The sequence below is a fragment of the Drosophila teissieri genome, chromosome 2R (assembly GCF_016746235.2).
Source record: "Drosophila teissieri strain GT53w chromosome 2R, Prin_Dtei_1.1, whole genome shotgun sequence".
Taxonomy (NCBI): Eukaryota; Metazoa; Arthropoda; class Insecta; order Diptera; family Drosophilidae; genus Drosophila; species Drosophila teissieri.
Window position 1 is genome coordinate 22,866,449 of NC_053030.1, and position 15,761 is coordinate 22,882,209.

Below are 15,761 nucleotides of genomic sequence, written 5' to 3' on the forward strand. Positions count from 1 at the left end.
GCGGGGCGGGGAGAAGGGGGTCGAGTACTTCCGCTTCGACGGAGGCACTTTGCATGCAGGAGGCCCACAAAAGGCCACAAAAGGCGCAACGTGTGGCACATACTAATGCTTGCCACTTACCAATTGGAGTACCATGGGGATCATTAACAATACTTCTCAATAAAATAATGGATATGCAAGTGTTGGAACTTTACAGGTGGAAAACTAGTCTTTGCTCTTAAGATAATAACTTGAAGGCAACCACTATACTCACCGCGTCTTCTTGTCTTAGCGTAAATAAGAACCACTAATTCTTAACCACTCTCCTTACTCGAGTTCCAAAATGATTTAACTTAAGGCAGACAGTTGCACTTCAAGTATTTCCACTGTACTTATCCACCGTGTGGACAACGGACTACCTGGGCGGTGGATTGGCACGCGCCGCGGTTTCCGTGGGCTTCGGTTTCGGTCTTGGTCTTCGACTTTGACTTGGTCTTCAGCCGGAAGCCGTTAGTTGTTTGGGCCATGTGCGCTTTAATGGCCGAGTGTTGACGGCGGAGACAGAAATCAAAGACTACGGCCACAGCCCACATGCCACATCCCACTCGCCGTTGGCCCGGTCAAAGTTGAGTGGGTCACTAAACTCGGATATCGACGGTGTTTGCGAATGGAACCGCAATTAGCGTTGATTATGGCCAGCAGAGTTGATTGACATTTTGTGGGCAAGTCCGTGCTGGTCATGTGTGCATGTTTGTCTGTCTGTCCGTCCGTGTTTGTCCCGGCTAGCCGCTTCATTATTAACCGCACCCACGCGAAGCCATGTGAATATTGATCCTGGTCCGCTCTGCTGTCCTGCCATTCCGACGATTATTAATAATGGTCACGCGCGCGGAAAACTTTGCATTGCAATTTCGCAGTAGTCTCGGCAGTCCAAGTAGTCAGTTGCCATCGCGTTGTGCCGCCAAACGGCTGTGTCCTGGAGGACTAGGTTACCTACGGAAAATCCAATCCTGCGAAAATCAATACTAATGAGCCATTAAACGTGGCCCCAGCTGCAGTCGGCCGTAGTCTAATGAGCTGAGAGCTGAGCGGCGGCGGAAATTGAATGTTGGCTCTAACCAAGCAAGCGGCTGCAGCAGGAAATCACATCGGCATCGCTCTTAGCCATCTCTCCGCCGAACGGAAACGCTAAAGGTAAAAGTATCGGAAGCACTAAAACGGAAGTCTTAGGCGTAATGCCTTGCGCCTGAGTGGATGCGTAGCATGGGCTGCTCCAGTTCCAAGACCTCCGCCCCCGTAGAAGACACCAACTCATCGAAGCCCGGTTCGGCCAAGTCCAGTGCAACTAAAATGGACGCCAAGAAGGAGTACCGTAGGTGGAGACATAAAGCCGATTACTGCGAGTTTCACCAGGAACCTTCTTTCAGCTGCCTCTGAGGCCTTCACCATTCCGATGGAGAGCGACGACAATCCGGAGATGCCGCTAAACGAGACGGTGCGCCAGCCACCGAAGAGGATTCAGCAGCTGATGCAAGAGGCGGCCAGCACGGAGCCACTCACCCTGGAGGAACTGGAGGAGAAGCAGCTGAAGGCCGAGCAGCGGCGCCAGGAGCTCATGCAGCACAAACTGGAGATCATACAGAAGAATGCCCAGATGCTCATGAGGCCTCATGGGGAAACCGCTGGCGAAGATGAAGGTGAAGGCGACCGGAACGAAGACGAGAAGGAACAGCCCGAAAAGGTCTAACTATACATGCGTATACTTCTTTTTCATTCACATTTTTATTGTTAGCTTTAAATTATATATGTATTACTATATATCGTAGTATATTTCCAAACAATTAGATTGTATGCAATTAAATCTGCTCTCATCGTCAAAATGCTGTCCATCTGTTCTTGGTTGTAATCCTATATGTCAAACCTTTTCTCTTGGTAGTCAAAAACGTGATCTATTTGTAATCGAGTGTTAAACATGTACGTCTAAAGGCTAAATGTAGGTATTTCGGATTTCTGTTTTCTGATTTCTTATTTCAGATTTCTGTTTTCAGATTTCGGTTTTCTCGACTCGCGTTGGCTTGGGTCGTTTAGATATTGATTGCAGTACTATATGCTTCATTAGGATGTGTGTGCGTGGTTGTAAATCATGTCTTTTGGGTTAGTTGGTTGGTTGGTTGCTTGGTTGTTTACACTTGCTCTTGTTGCTCGGTATCGTTAGTTCATATTCATATTAAACGTCGTATTCATATATATGTACTTGTATATATCGTATCGTTAGGTATAAATATGCGTACTTGCGTACTGTGTCACAGACACTACAAATGTCGCTTTGATTTCGGCTTGATTCGCACCAGGCCCCGCGTCCCTTCGATTCTCTGTTCTCGATTCTCGAACTGGGGCCAACAATTTGTTAATATTTCAATTAGTTACCTACACACTCATTAAAAATGTTCGCTCCCCCGATCGCATCGAATATATCGTAGTACCTGGATGTCGTTTGCTTACACTGTATGCTATGTTTTTGTTTACTCTCTCATATGCCTTGAATATGAATATGCTTGCGGTTCACTATTAGTTAGTTACTGGAATTGGTGCACTTCGAAGAAGCAATTGGCTAATAGCTATGAGTGGTTGCTATGAGTTCGGGATGCTGCCCAAAGAGATGGTCCGCCAGTCGACGGATTGGCCACTTTCAGCACAACCTGTTGATAGGGTTACTAATACTATCCGTCCAGTGTCCGGGTCCTCGCGATCCTGCTCCAAGATCGTAGATCTCTGATTCCAGATCTCAATGATACCCGCCCCACGTCCGTGTCTGTGTCCTGATCCTCCCCAACTGGGCCATCTCTTCGACACACGTGCCCCAAACATATTGCTTGCGTTACTGTTGTTACTCTTGGGTTAAGATTTAAGATCGTCCCGGTTTTTCGGGGACATTTTCCACGTCAGTTACAAAAGGTTTGTTCTTAGTTGTCGAACCATGGTGGGTTGCGTTCTTAATACATACAAATAATCGTTATTTTATACATACATATTCCGATATATTAGCAGGTATGTGTCTACAAATTGATTTGCACGGTTGACGCTTGTTCGCCTTTGGTTTGGTTTCTACACACATGTACAAAAAAACAAACTTTAACTATTGAAAACGAGCAGTACAATCACAATATTCCCCCTACAATTAATACATGTCATATCCCATTTCCCCCCATATCATATCCCCCACCTACACAACGAAAATCGTAAGGAGAACAAAACGATTCCATTGGTTGGCCAAGATGCAAGATGCATTCGCATTCGCATTCGTTGCCCGCGGAACTTAATCCTCCTACTTTGAACTTGTATTAAAGCTTCTTTGGTTTCTGCCTCTTTCTGCCTACAACTTTCGCCAACAACTTAAGCTAACTCATTTGCCATGTGTATAATAATAAATATACTGTATATCTTATATATGTGTATGTATGAATTGCAATCGTAATCCATTATATTTGTATTAAATTCATCTTGCATCGAGCAGGTGCCTACCTAACAGTACGTAAACGCCTAACAAAATGGAATCTCCTCCTCCCGGGAGGATCCTGGGACCGTGATCATCGTGATAATTCTGCTGTGATCAGGTGCTGCGGAGGGTTGCCTCGGGAACTAGTCTAAAGATACCTTAATGAGATCTTTGGCTTGCTTGGAAGCAGTTGGTCGAACTTCATGGGTTGCAACTAACTTGGCTTGGAAGAGGTAAGTAGGTGGTAGGTAAGTTCCTGCCTAACCATATCTTTAGAACTTTAAAGAACCTTGTTTCCGATCTTTGAGAGAAACACTATTGCACACCGCAGAAGTTCCCTTCTGAAACTTACTTAAAACTTATCTTGACACCGCGCGAAACCTCAGTTCTGGCAATTATTATTTATGGCAACCCTCCCGGAATGGTGATGCGTGTATATAGTCGGGGGCTAGACATCAAAAAATCAGTACTGCTTGTCAATGGGTAATCCTAAGCCTAGTTTTGGTTTTACTGCCTCCCAAAAGTTCTAGCACACAACACTTATTGCAACTACTAGTAGTTAACCGGCCAGATGATGGGTGATTAAGTATTAATTATCTAGTTGTAGACGCCGCGCACCATGCCCTCGCGGTTCCGGGTGTGCCACTTGCAGGTGAGGATGCGGACGTAGGTCCGCCGGAAGGTGGCGTTGCACAGGGCGTAGCACATGGGGTTGATCGTCGAGTTGATGTAGCACAGGGCGTAGAAGAAGTCCCACAGCTCCGTGGGTATGCAGTCGGAGCAGGTGGTCAGCGGCTTGATCAGCACCAGGATGTTGTACGGTGTCCACGTGATGATGAAGCTCAGCAGGATGGCCGACAGCGTCTTGGCCGCCTTCGACTCCTGCCGCTTCTCCTGCGATTTCTTCTTCTTCTTGGCCGCATTGCGGGCGTTCATGAGCGCGTGGGCCCCGCCCACTCCGCCGCCCACTGCCCCGGCCCCAGCCTTGCCCAGCTGCTTGGGTATGACCTTGGCGTTCAGCAGCCTGGCATCGTGCTGAGCATGGGACATCCTCCGTCCGAGGGGCAGGCTGAACTCAGAGTCTCGCGAGGGCAAAGGTCGTCGAGTGGCGGCTGCGGCGCTTGCCAAAGGAGGAGCCGCCGCCGTCGTCGTGGGCCCGTCCTCGTGTATCATCTTGATGGAGGGCGCACAGTCGCCTTGCAGGCTCAAGGCTGTGGAGGCAGCTGCCCCGGCACCGGCGGCACCTCCTCCTCCGCCTCCGTTGGCCGCATGGCTGGATGCTCCGTCGGATGGCAGGCGGATGAGTATCGTGTACACGGAGTCCTGGCTCACCGACCGTGAGTTAATGCGATTGATAACGGGCAGGGTGCGCGAGTCGCGATGCGTCGCATTTCCGGTTGTTCCCAGTCCGATTCCACTTCCGTTTCCGGCCCCGTTGCCGTTCACTGCGCCATTCCCGTTGTGGCTGCTGTTGTTGTTGTTGTTGAGGGCGCCATTGCCATTGCCATTGCCACTGGGATTCACATTCGCCGTTGTGCTCGCCGCAACCGCACTCATTTCCTGCAGCTGCGAAATGGAGGCGAGCGGTGGGCGTGGCAGCGGCGTGGGCGAGACATCCGACAGCAGAATGCTGGGCGGCCGCACGCCGCTCACGCTGCCGCCCATCGAGTAGTTGTCCCGCATCACGTTCATCGAGGTGCATCTGCGATGTGGAGGAAGAGAGAAGACAGGATGTGGCATTGGGTTAGCATTGAGTTGGCATTGCGACAAACACACATTAGAGTGGACCACTCCAACGACACTGACAGGCAACTAGAACATGAACAACAGCTCGGGCCAAAATCTGGGTGCAACTGTGCCTCCGCTCGTCCAAATGGACAGAAAGGACACAGAATCACATCATGCATGTGGGCAGTGCATTTGGAATGGAAACAAGTGGCCGGAAATCGCAGCTTAAATCGATTACCCAGCCGATGCCCGATGCCCGATGGCCAATGGCACACATAAATTGAAACAAGTCCAGCGGTCAAAGAGATACGTATCTTTAAAATGCATTTCTGGTTGCTGGCACTCGTTTCAATTATAGCTATCGCGTATGAAGTGGCTATCCTACACATTTTTGGGCTGGCCTCAATGGCGGCACATCGCGGATTCATCCAAAAAGCTCATTTTCCCAACTCGTTTCTATGCTAATTCAGATTCCACATGGATTTGCACATTAGCGAATTATTTGACTGTTTATATTTGCTAATTATTCCCCACTGATCTATGCGACCAATTTGCACGCGGACTGTGAATTTATTCACGTCGAGAGAGCTTAATGCAGAAATTGAACTAAGCATTTCTGCTGAATTGGACAAATTGTTGAACAAATTTTAAACGAAATTAACTATATGAAATATTAGCTTGATTTTAAAGTTAGGTTAAACAAATTCTTCGCTGTGGAGAATATGAAATTTAGAAAGGGCTCAAGAGCGATTTGTAACCTAAGCTGCAACTATCACTTGTTCAAATCCAATCCCATGAATTAATTACAGCCAGCGGAATGGAGAAACTCCGGGCACAGTGGCCAGCTCCAACTACCTTGGACTGTAAGCCGCAATTAGTTTCCATCCCGATGTGTGCAGTGGTGCAAAGCCTTCCATCTACGTGGATTACTTTAGTGCTGGATGGACTTTGATGGATTCGTGTGTGGTTGGGTGCTGGGAGTGGTCGCGGGGCAGGGAGAGGGAGATGGAGTGGGATTGGTGCATCATGGTGGCCAGTGGAGAACGGGCTCAGGCTCCTCCTCCTGGACACTCTCCACCACTGCCACTTTGCGTTTGTGTGCACAGGCATTGGATGGGAAATCGAAGGTATACAAGTATGTGTGATATATTTGGGTGCAGGTTGTTTGCTGTTTGTTTGCCACTCGAAAAAGTGCTCTGGGTGCAAAGGAAGCGAGTCATACGCATAACTGGGGGTGAGAGAGTGGGTGCGGTGTCGGCTTACTCGAAATATAGACGATTAAAGTTCAGAATTTTGATTGTTTTTACTACCTGGAGACGGAGCTTTGTAAAGGAGTTTCAATTGTTACTGGTGTTGCATACCCTAAATCAGAAGGCTCCTCCTGCTCGTAGGCGAAGTCGTCGGAGTCCTCGCGACCGGAGTGCCACCACGCAATGCACCACTCCTTGATGCTGCCGAAGCAGGTGTACGATTTTTTGATTGTATTCGTGCTTTTGATCTGTGGATGGTGTGCATTAGTAACCAGAAACAGGGAAAAGGAGATCAAATGATCCTACGCTTGACTTGCGCGAGTGCATCCCGTGGTAGCCGGAGTCGATGACCATGTTGGTCATGTAGACACTCTCCGCGTCCGCCGAACTCTCGGAGCGCGGTCGTCGCCAGGTGTCATGGTCGTTGCCGCCCACCTGGGCGAAGGCCAGCAGGCCGCCGGAGGCGTGATTCACCACCGTGTTCTCATCACTGCAAAAGTCACAATATTCCATTATTTGCCTAAGTGCTTAGTTATATATTTAGAAAGGCCAAACAAAACAAACTTGTAAGTTTGTGGGTGCAAAAGGATACTATACTGTAATCAAAGAAAACGAATCAATGAGCTGTGAAATGGAAACTGTTTCTGCATTCCAAATACAAAATGATGCAGCTCATTGGGTCGCCAAATAAGCACAAGATATTCCAACTCAGCGCCTAATCATTTGATTTTACTTTAAGGTACTAGAGGAAGTAATATTGTTCTTCCGCCTACTGAAGAAATACCACGCTTTCCCTCACCTGCTGTTCGATCTCTTGCTGGAGTCCTTCTTGCCAGCCTGCAGGTTGGGCAGGTCCTTCTGCCGCTTTTTCGTCTCGCGCCAGATGCGCCAGTAGAGGAAGCACATGATGGTGACCGGGAAGTAGAAGGCGGCCAGTGCCGTGCCGAAGGTGATGTACTGGTTGGTCTCGATGAACTGGATGTAGCACTCGTCCTTGGGCACCGTCCGCTTGCCCTCGATGTAGGGCCAGCTGTAGATCCAGGGCGGCCAGAGGAGCAGGCTGATGCCCCAGGCGGCGCCAATCATCACCGCCGCCCGATTGGTGGTCCTTTTGGCGCGGTACGTCAGCGGCCGAGTGACACTGAAGTAGCGATCGAAACTGATGATCAGCAGGTTCAGCACCGACGCATTCGACGCCAGGTAGTCCAGGGCCAGCCAGGTGTCGCAGACGATGGGACCCAGGGGCCAGTAGCCCAGGATTGTGGTCACCGCAAAGAGCGGCATCGATATCGCGCCGATGGCGAAGTCCGCGATGGCCAGCGAGAACAGGAAGTAGTTGCTGATCGTCTGCAGCTGCTTGTCGATCTTGAAGGATATCATCACCATGACATTGCCCGCCACCGTCACCGTGCTCAAAATCGCCGCCACGAAGCCCATGACCACCATGGAGGCCAGTGAGTACCGCGGTCCCTTCGTCTCGAAGCCCATGGTGCCGTTTGTCTGGTTCCCGTACATTCCCGCATAGGGATCGTATAGCCCGCTGGCCGCCGTGGACGTCAGGTTCTCGAACAGGGCGGTCAGGAGGGTGGTGCCCGGGTATCCTGGCGAGTAGCCTGCAGGACTCGCCGTCGTCGTCGTCGTGCTGGTCGTCGTGGTCGTGGTGGTCGTTGTGCTCGTGGTTACGGTCTTAAACAGCGGCTCTAGTATGCTGGGCGGGCCATGGGCGGCCAATGCCAGACTCATGACCGGCTCCATGGCGTATACGTGATTTTATGTACTTTGCAGCTGTAAGGATTACGATGCTCGCTGTCGCGCGCTTTCTCTCTCTCTGTGTTTGGCTTGTCTCTTAGTTGAGCCCCATCCGCTGCTTATCCTTTTTACTGCACCCACGCAAGGCGTTGGCCATTTTCGCAGACCCTGAAAGGAAGAAAAACGGGGATGTTAGGTGGGATGTCAAATTGTCCGACCGGAAAGCAGCCTGAAATAATTATTTTGATATAATGTTCTACATTACTATTCTAACTGTTGTTCGTTAATAGCTGCATGTTAACTGGATTGAATTTAAGCACGAGTTTTTTAATCCCACAAGCACACTTTACTTTAACCATTATGTTTTCAGTGCAGTATCGGAGTACCCAAGCTGAAAACTCCTTTACTGCCTTATAGTTAACCGTTCGAAGATCTCGTAACTTGGTAAATTTACAGCTTTCTGAACGAGCGTAATAAATTCCACATAGATGCCGAAGGATGTGCTGCAAAGTGGCGCCGCAGAAATTTATTAAATTAACCAGGAAGATGTGTAAATGTCAGAAGATGTCAGTGGGCGTAAGGAATAAGAGCGCGAGATGCGAGAAGCGCGTTTTTCGCATCCGGATGCGGCGATAATTATGATGGGCCAACTTGGGCGGCTAAGCAGCGTAAAATACTTGAGCTTAGCGGCTATAATCGACTTGAGGCCTTCAGGCTCCAAGAGTAATTGCATGTTGGGCTGGCAAATGCATACAGTCACACCATTCCCGAATGTCCAAGTCGGCGGATGGCCAAGAGGCATGAAAAGAAGAACGGCGAGATTTATGAGAAACTGTCCCAGCAGTGGCCTTTGATATATCTCATCTTGGCAAGGAATCCTGGGAAAGGAAGCAGAATAACATATTTACAATGCCAGGGGCCGACTGGCTTTGTGCTTTCTGCAAAATGACATTTTCTGTGTGATTTGTTTTAATGGAAATGAAAACGTAAATGTACATGTATATGTATTTGTATATGTAAATGTAAATGAAAATGAAAACGGCTTGAATGCGTTTCCTTGGCAGGCCTCAGCCAGCCCATTTGCAGCCGTTCAGCCATTTCAACCATTTCAACCATTTCAGCCACACCCACAACATTTGTTGTTCGTTTATTACTGTTGCCAACAATGGCAGTGGCAAAAACGACAAAAATAACAACAGCCGTGCAACAGTCGAGGAGGAACTTGGCTCGAACAAGGAGCATCGAGCTGCGAGTTGCGAGCCCCGACACTTTGGCACGGAAATGTTCCAGGCGGCTTCCTCTGACACTTTTCAAAACTATTGATGTTGTCATTGGCCATATGCCTATAGATATCTGGCCGCGGGGGTGGGGGCTTGTTCATTTGGCAGCCATTGTGCGCGGCGACTTTGATTTGGAAAGTTTTTCACCAGCTCGCATTGAAAAGCCACGTTACGCATACGCCATGGCTGCCAGCTGATTGATAGGCCACGATACGTGGCGAAATGAACAGGCCACAATGAGCTGTCCGTGATTGATTCGCATTCAATGGATGCGAAGTTATTGTGCGCCGAGCCATTGTCGTTGGTCAGGGCGGTTTCATACACATCAGGCCACAAAAGGGTCAAATTCCAGAAAACTAATTTACGTATCTTTTGCAGAAAACCTATTTAATATTTGATTTTCGGCAGTTAGGCGCTGTTATCAGCGCGCAATCACTACTGTAATCTTAACCACTATTAGCTTGTAATTAAACGTTATCTACGTGAAATAACACACATCATCCAATTGAACCGCTGTTTCACCCGCTGAACTAAAATAGCACATCTTGTTAAATGGATTAATTTTCCTGGAAAAATATAAGTTCTGTGAAAGCCATTAAAAACCATAACCAAATGAATTATCCGAACAGCAAATGACCTGAATAGACATACAGTTTTCCAACTAAACCAATTAACTTGTAGTTGCCAGTTGTTAGAACCCCTGAATTGCAAGAAAACAAGCCGAACGGGTGATTAATTGGCCTTTAAAATATCATAGCCTACTTTCAGGTCGCATAACAACATACACACATATGCGGTCGAATGCGACGCCCAATGCAAATAGCATCAATTAACGAACGAATTGAATTACCACGAATCATCACTAACTGAAATGTGCACGTTGACGATTCAATTGACCTTTGTGGAGCTCGAAAAGTGCGTAATTTGCAGCGACTGTGCTGTGTCCTTGTTTTTGGGCTATTTATGGCTTTAACTCCAAAGGATGCCCAATTAAATGCAGCGTTAAACAATAAATCAATCAAAATCCGTCTGTTTATCTCATTGAAAACACGCACACACGTATAAATCAATTGCAAAACAAGCTAACAAACTGGTGAGATGGGCAAAACCAATGGGGCGCCATAAATTGAGCCGACGTATCGTACTGACAACAACAAGAACAACAACAACACGAAAAACAACAACCTCAGCAACAAATGGAGAGGGCAGAACATTTCCAATAAGTGAAAAAACAAATCGCTCGTGTGACTCGCTACTTCTCGGTTATCCCCATGTGTGGGGGCTTCTCCTCAGAGACCCAAGTAGTTGGAGCGCTATTTCTCTACGCTGCGGCTACGTGATTTTGACTTGGCCACGTCAGATTACGGCCTCGTGGGGCGGAACTACACCGATAGAAACTGATACGACAGGATGCTCCTTTCTAAGAAATTCCGGATAAACGAATTCAGAGAATTTTTGAAGGGAAAACTTAATACCATTTGACTGTAAACTATACATTTTCCAATGATAGCATGTATTGGCATTTTTCGGGGAATGTAGTTATTGGTAATCAGCTGCCATCGGCTGTCCGCTTGTGCTACATTCAAATTTATCAGGCGACCGCTCCTTCGGCAAGTAATCGAATTGAGCTCCTTGTTGCCGTGCCTCGCTTTTTGGCTGCCATAAAAAAGGATTTATGGATTTATTATCAAATGCGTCGGGCGCAAAAACACAAGTAACCATATACCATACACAACACACAACACGAGCATACCATATACCACACATACACACACACACGCTTATAGCTGAGCAACCTGCGACCCGCGAGGATTTGTTTTGCCATTTATTAGGCTATTTTTATGACACTGCCACGAGCTGGTGGAACGATGGGGTAAGCACAGTGAGCCCACCAAGCAACCGCTAATCAAATCACACTTCACTTTTCAGCCATGGGAACTGTGTTGTGCCTTGTAGGCCGCCAGTCTGGCCCAGATGTCTATGGCCAGATGCAGTTTTGGCAATTGTAAATCTGCCTGATTATCACAGCCGAGTAAATTATAACGCCAGTCAATTAGTGGCTCACTGGATGATTGTTACATTGCCCTTATCAGGTGCTTACAGGCCATCAGGTGACACAGTTCTTATGCGTAAGCTCCTGGCAACCGTCGATTTAATGAAGAGTGAAGTATTGACTAACGCCTCCCATTTGTAATTATTCAGTGATTTAAGTAACTTGTTTGGCAGTCCCCTCAATATATTACGACCTCACCAGCTTTTGTGGATCCTTAGACACGTTTGCCAGAAAGTATGCAACAAAATATTCCTTAAACGGAAGTGCGACGCTTTTGAACACTGCTAACAACAAAGGACTTTCTCGTTCTCAAAGTTTTTCGCTGCATGCGCGCAAATTATCTTCCCCTATTTGCCGAGCTTCACTGTCCTCGAAAGTGTATATTTTTGATCAGCTCATCAACAGTCGGCTTTATTTTGCATTGGTTATTCTCGTTCTGGCTCGCTTTTTATGCGGGCTCTGTCAACGCTCACACACACTCGCTCACGCCTATTTAAACACACCCACTCGCCCACCCACACACGCGCACACACACACACGCACGCACGCACTTTGCGAGTAAAGAGGGAGGGGAGAGGCTGCGAAAGGAAAGGATGGGCAGGCCAACTAGCTTGCATACTTTCGAGCGCCCTGTCTTTCACTGCGCCCATTTCTCCTTTCTTTTCTTTTCTGCTGGCTTATGTTAATTTCGCGCGAGTTTAATTGCTTGCCACATGGCTGCTGATGCCAAGCGGATGCCGTTAGCTGTTGACTGCTTTCTGTTCTGTTGCCTGCTTTCTGTTCTCTGTTCTATGTTGCCTGTTCCTGTGCTGTGCTGCCTGCTTTTCAGCGTTTCCTTGGACCGAAATGCGAGCTGCTTTGCCTGGCTTGTTTGCGGAAATTAAATTGCTGGACTGGCTTTCACCTTATGCTCCGACTGTCCGCTAAGCATATTGCCCAGCGAAATGCGCCCACACATAGAGAAAAACTGGTTGCCTTGTGGCGGAGAATTGCAGTTCACATTCTTTCTAATCACATTATTTCACTGCCACTTCATAGATTGTTAATAATATATCTATATAAATAAAAACTTTAGACTTCACTTTCGAACAGTTTCACCAAGCTTGCCATGTGAATGCTTGCATGTGAACTTTTCAAGCCAGCTCTTCACACGAACTACAACTAATGACTGTGCTGCTTGCAACGTTTCTCGCTGTGTAGACTCGGGTGAGGTTGTGCGAACTGCTGGGTTGTAGGTCGAGCGGGTGGTGGCGCTACAGGGCGCGGGGCGGGGGGGTTGGCTGAGCCGCGCCCCACCGACCTACTCGCACAAAGTTTAATCAAAACGAGAGCACTGGAAACGGAGAAAGCAGCGCTGCCGACGCCGCAGTCGACGGCGACGCCAACGCACGCACACACACACACACTGGGGAACTGAACTCTCACTTACGTTCTCGCTCCCTCTCTCGCTGTCGGAGCTCTCTCGTGGCGCTCGCGTGCCCTCTTGCTCTAACCTATTGCTTATTTGGGAAGGTTCCGTTGTAACGGTGACATCGCTGTTGTTGTTGCTGCTGCTGCTGTTGTTACTGGCTTTGTTTTTGTTTTTGTTTTTGGGCTTAGAGATGCTGCCTCTGCTGGCGTCGCTGCCGTGGCGTTGGTGTTGCTTTTGCTGCTTCTGTTGATTTTGGCCATTTGCCGCTCCCAAAAGTATGCTTTGTAATTTTTTGTATTGTGCGCGCACATCTTCGCTTCTGCTTTCTAGTATCGTATCCTGCCGCTCCTGGCTGCCCCGCCCCCAGCGCCTCCGCCTCCGCCTCCTGCTCTTTGGATCCTGCTCAATTCATTTCGCCTTTCGCCAATTTTATTATACACAATGCGAACTGCGACGCCGACGTCGGCGACTTTGCGTGCTTAAAGTTAGCACATTTAACATTGCAACTGGGTTTGTTTTACTCGCTATGCGGGCACAGCACAACTCTAATGACTTGCTTTAACTTAAGTATTTAATTATTGCTCGTTGTAAAAATTCCCCCGACACCGCTGACAGCTCTTGCACGCGTTTGTTTTCCACTCGGTTATTGTTGCTACTACTTTTCAGCGTTTCGCGCTAGAGAGGCTGTAGCGCACGTTGCCAAATCTCATCCGGGACTGAAGCTGAAAATTCTGGCCAAGGTATATAACGGTACAGAGCCGAGGAGCGGAGAGCCAGAGCCGAGCAGCAGCCGAGAGAGGCGACGTGGACGTGGAGAGTGTGGGCGACGCGCGTTCCTTATGCTGGAATTTGTGTTTGTTGGGCAGCATGGCGAGCATCCTTTTACCAACACCCTCGCACAAAGGACATACGGAAAAACGGGCTGCGGCTGTGTGTGTGCGTGTTCGTGTGCGTGTGCAGCCGAAAATGTGCTGGCAGCGGAACTTAATGGATGAATATGAATGAAACGCCGCAACAGTCCAACTGCGCGACGACTGAGGGGTAGGCTGTAGGGGGCAGGGCGGACTTAGGGATACGGGGGGCCAGGGGATAGAGGCGCCCAGTGGGTGGCAGGGGAATTCCAGGTGGCGAAGACAAGTCCGCACGAGGCCCACGGGCATGGCTCGAGTGCCATCTTGTGTAGCAGCAGCATCTACGACTGCCACATCTGCAGCAGCATCAGCAGCAGCAACAGCAACAGCAACAGCAGCAGCAGCAACACTAGCCACTTTTCAATGGGACTCCTGGCGCACGAGTGTAAGCGTAACGCATTTGTGTGAGTGCCGCTGCGAGGGTGTTCGTGTGAAGTGGAAGCGCTGGAAAAGCGCATTCACATTTCAATTAAATAACACCAGCGGCGTACGGTCACAATTGCCAGTTCAATGGGCATTCCGAGCTTGTGAGGAGAATAACCACTTGGGCTTTGGCGGAATTTCGACTGGAGGGTTTTATACTCAGAGCGTCAAGAAAGGTAAGCATAGCTGGGGTGCTGAATGCTCAAGAATAATGATGGTCAATAAATATTAAAGACCTTTCCTGTGTATTAGAGATAAGTGACCATATTACTAAGTCTACAATTTAAACTAAATTCCTTGTTCTGGCTAATAACTAAGGAACCCCCATGATTATTGCCCATCCTCGAGCTAATTACATTACAGTACTTTCACTTCGAACCCTTCGTCCATGGCGAGCGGGTCCCTCAAGTGCCTTGGCTTTATTAATAGCAACTCATGTTGCGTTTAAACTGGACAACAATGGAACTAACGCAGCGGACATGGCACTGGCACTGGCCCCAGCGACCCACACCCAGCCCACGAGCAGGAGCCACCCGAATCCTGGCCACCGACAAGCCCGCACCTTCCCTTGGGCTTGGCATGTGCTGAGGTCTGCGAGTGCGGATACTTCTGTGTGCTCGTCATGCCAGCACATGTGCACATGTGATATAAAAATACATAAATGGACAATGCAAAAGGAAAGATGAGTAAGATGAGTAAGAGCTCTGTGCCGCCGGGAGCAGGAGGATGCAGATGGGGGATGGGTGATGTGAGAGGAGGGCCAGTCCGGATTAGGGGCGAATTGATTGAGCGAGTGGACCGAGGGTGTGGTCCCGAGAAAATCCCATTCCAATACCTGCTGCAATAGACGGCCAAAAGCGGGTGCTGCGGCGGGGGGTCGGCTTTAGCAGTGGCCAATGCATCCACATGCTGGAATTTGGTAGTGACACCGCACGCTCTCGAAAGCCGGAAAATTCTTTGCAGTGCCACCGCCACCACGTTGCCCATACGCACCGTTGACCATGTAATCGAAAGGCACAGCATGCCATCGCCCAGCTAGAGAAATGCCAGGCCCAAGGGACGCATGCCGTTGCCATTGCCGTTGGAATGCTGGCGAGAGTTTGGCCATTTTTGGTACTGACATATTTTCCAACGCTCAAGCACAATTTCACTTTGGCTTCCAGTCAAGTTGAGTTACTGCAGTGAAGCCGCTGAAGTTTCGTCGGCAAAGTTTCGCTTTTAATCTTGCCAAATTGAATTTATCTAGCGGCATGGAGAGCAATGGAGAAAATAAGTCCCGTGTAATTGTGAAAGGCGCCATACAACCCAATAATAAGATCGTTATTTGTCTTTTTTCTTTCTTTTAATATTTTTTTGTTGAATATTGTTTTTGTTTATTTTAAATATATATATATTTATATAAAATATATAAGCATAAACTTGTACAAATATAAATATCTTTACTGTTACCCGACGGCCCCTCATTATCGATCTGCATATCT

The 15,761-nt window shown here is 48.4% G+C and overlaps 2 protein-coding genes across 2 annotated transcripts; one reads left to right on the forward strand and one right to left on the reverse strand.

Moving 5' to 3' along the window:
• Positions 1 to 1,017: 1,017 nt before the first annotated feature.
• LOC122614212 lies at positions 1,018 to 3,145 on the forward strand. The gene is made up of 2 exons (XM_043788740.1): positions 1,018 to 1,351; positions 1,407 to 3,145. The coding sequence occupies exons 1-2, from the start codon at positions 1,234 to 1,236 to the stop codon at positions 1,724 to 1,726; spliced, it is 438 nt and encodes a 145-aa protein (XP_043644675.1). The 5' UTR covers positions 1,018 to 1,233; the 3' UTR covers positions 1,727 to 3,145.
• Positions 3,146 to 3,353: 208 nt separating this feature from the next.
• On the reverse strand, positions 3,354 to 13,058 carry LOC122613533 (muscarinic acetylcholine receptor DM1). The gene is made up of 5 exons (XM_043787747.1): positions 12,965 to 13,058; positions 7,253 to 8,370; positions 6,760 to 6,943; positions 6,565 to 6,701; positions 3,354 to 5,177 (listed from the first exon to the last, which is right to left on the reverse strand). The coding sequence occupies exons 2-5, from the start codon at positions 8,206 to 8,208 to the stop codon at positions 4,073 to 4,075; spliced, it is 2,382 nt and encodes a 793-aa protein (XP_043643682.1). The 5' UTR covers positions 8,209 to 8,370; positions 12,965 to 13,058; the 3' UTR covers positions 3,354 to 4,072.
• Between the last annotated feature and the right edge of the window lie 2,703 nt (positions 13,059 to 15,761).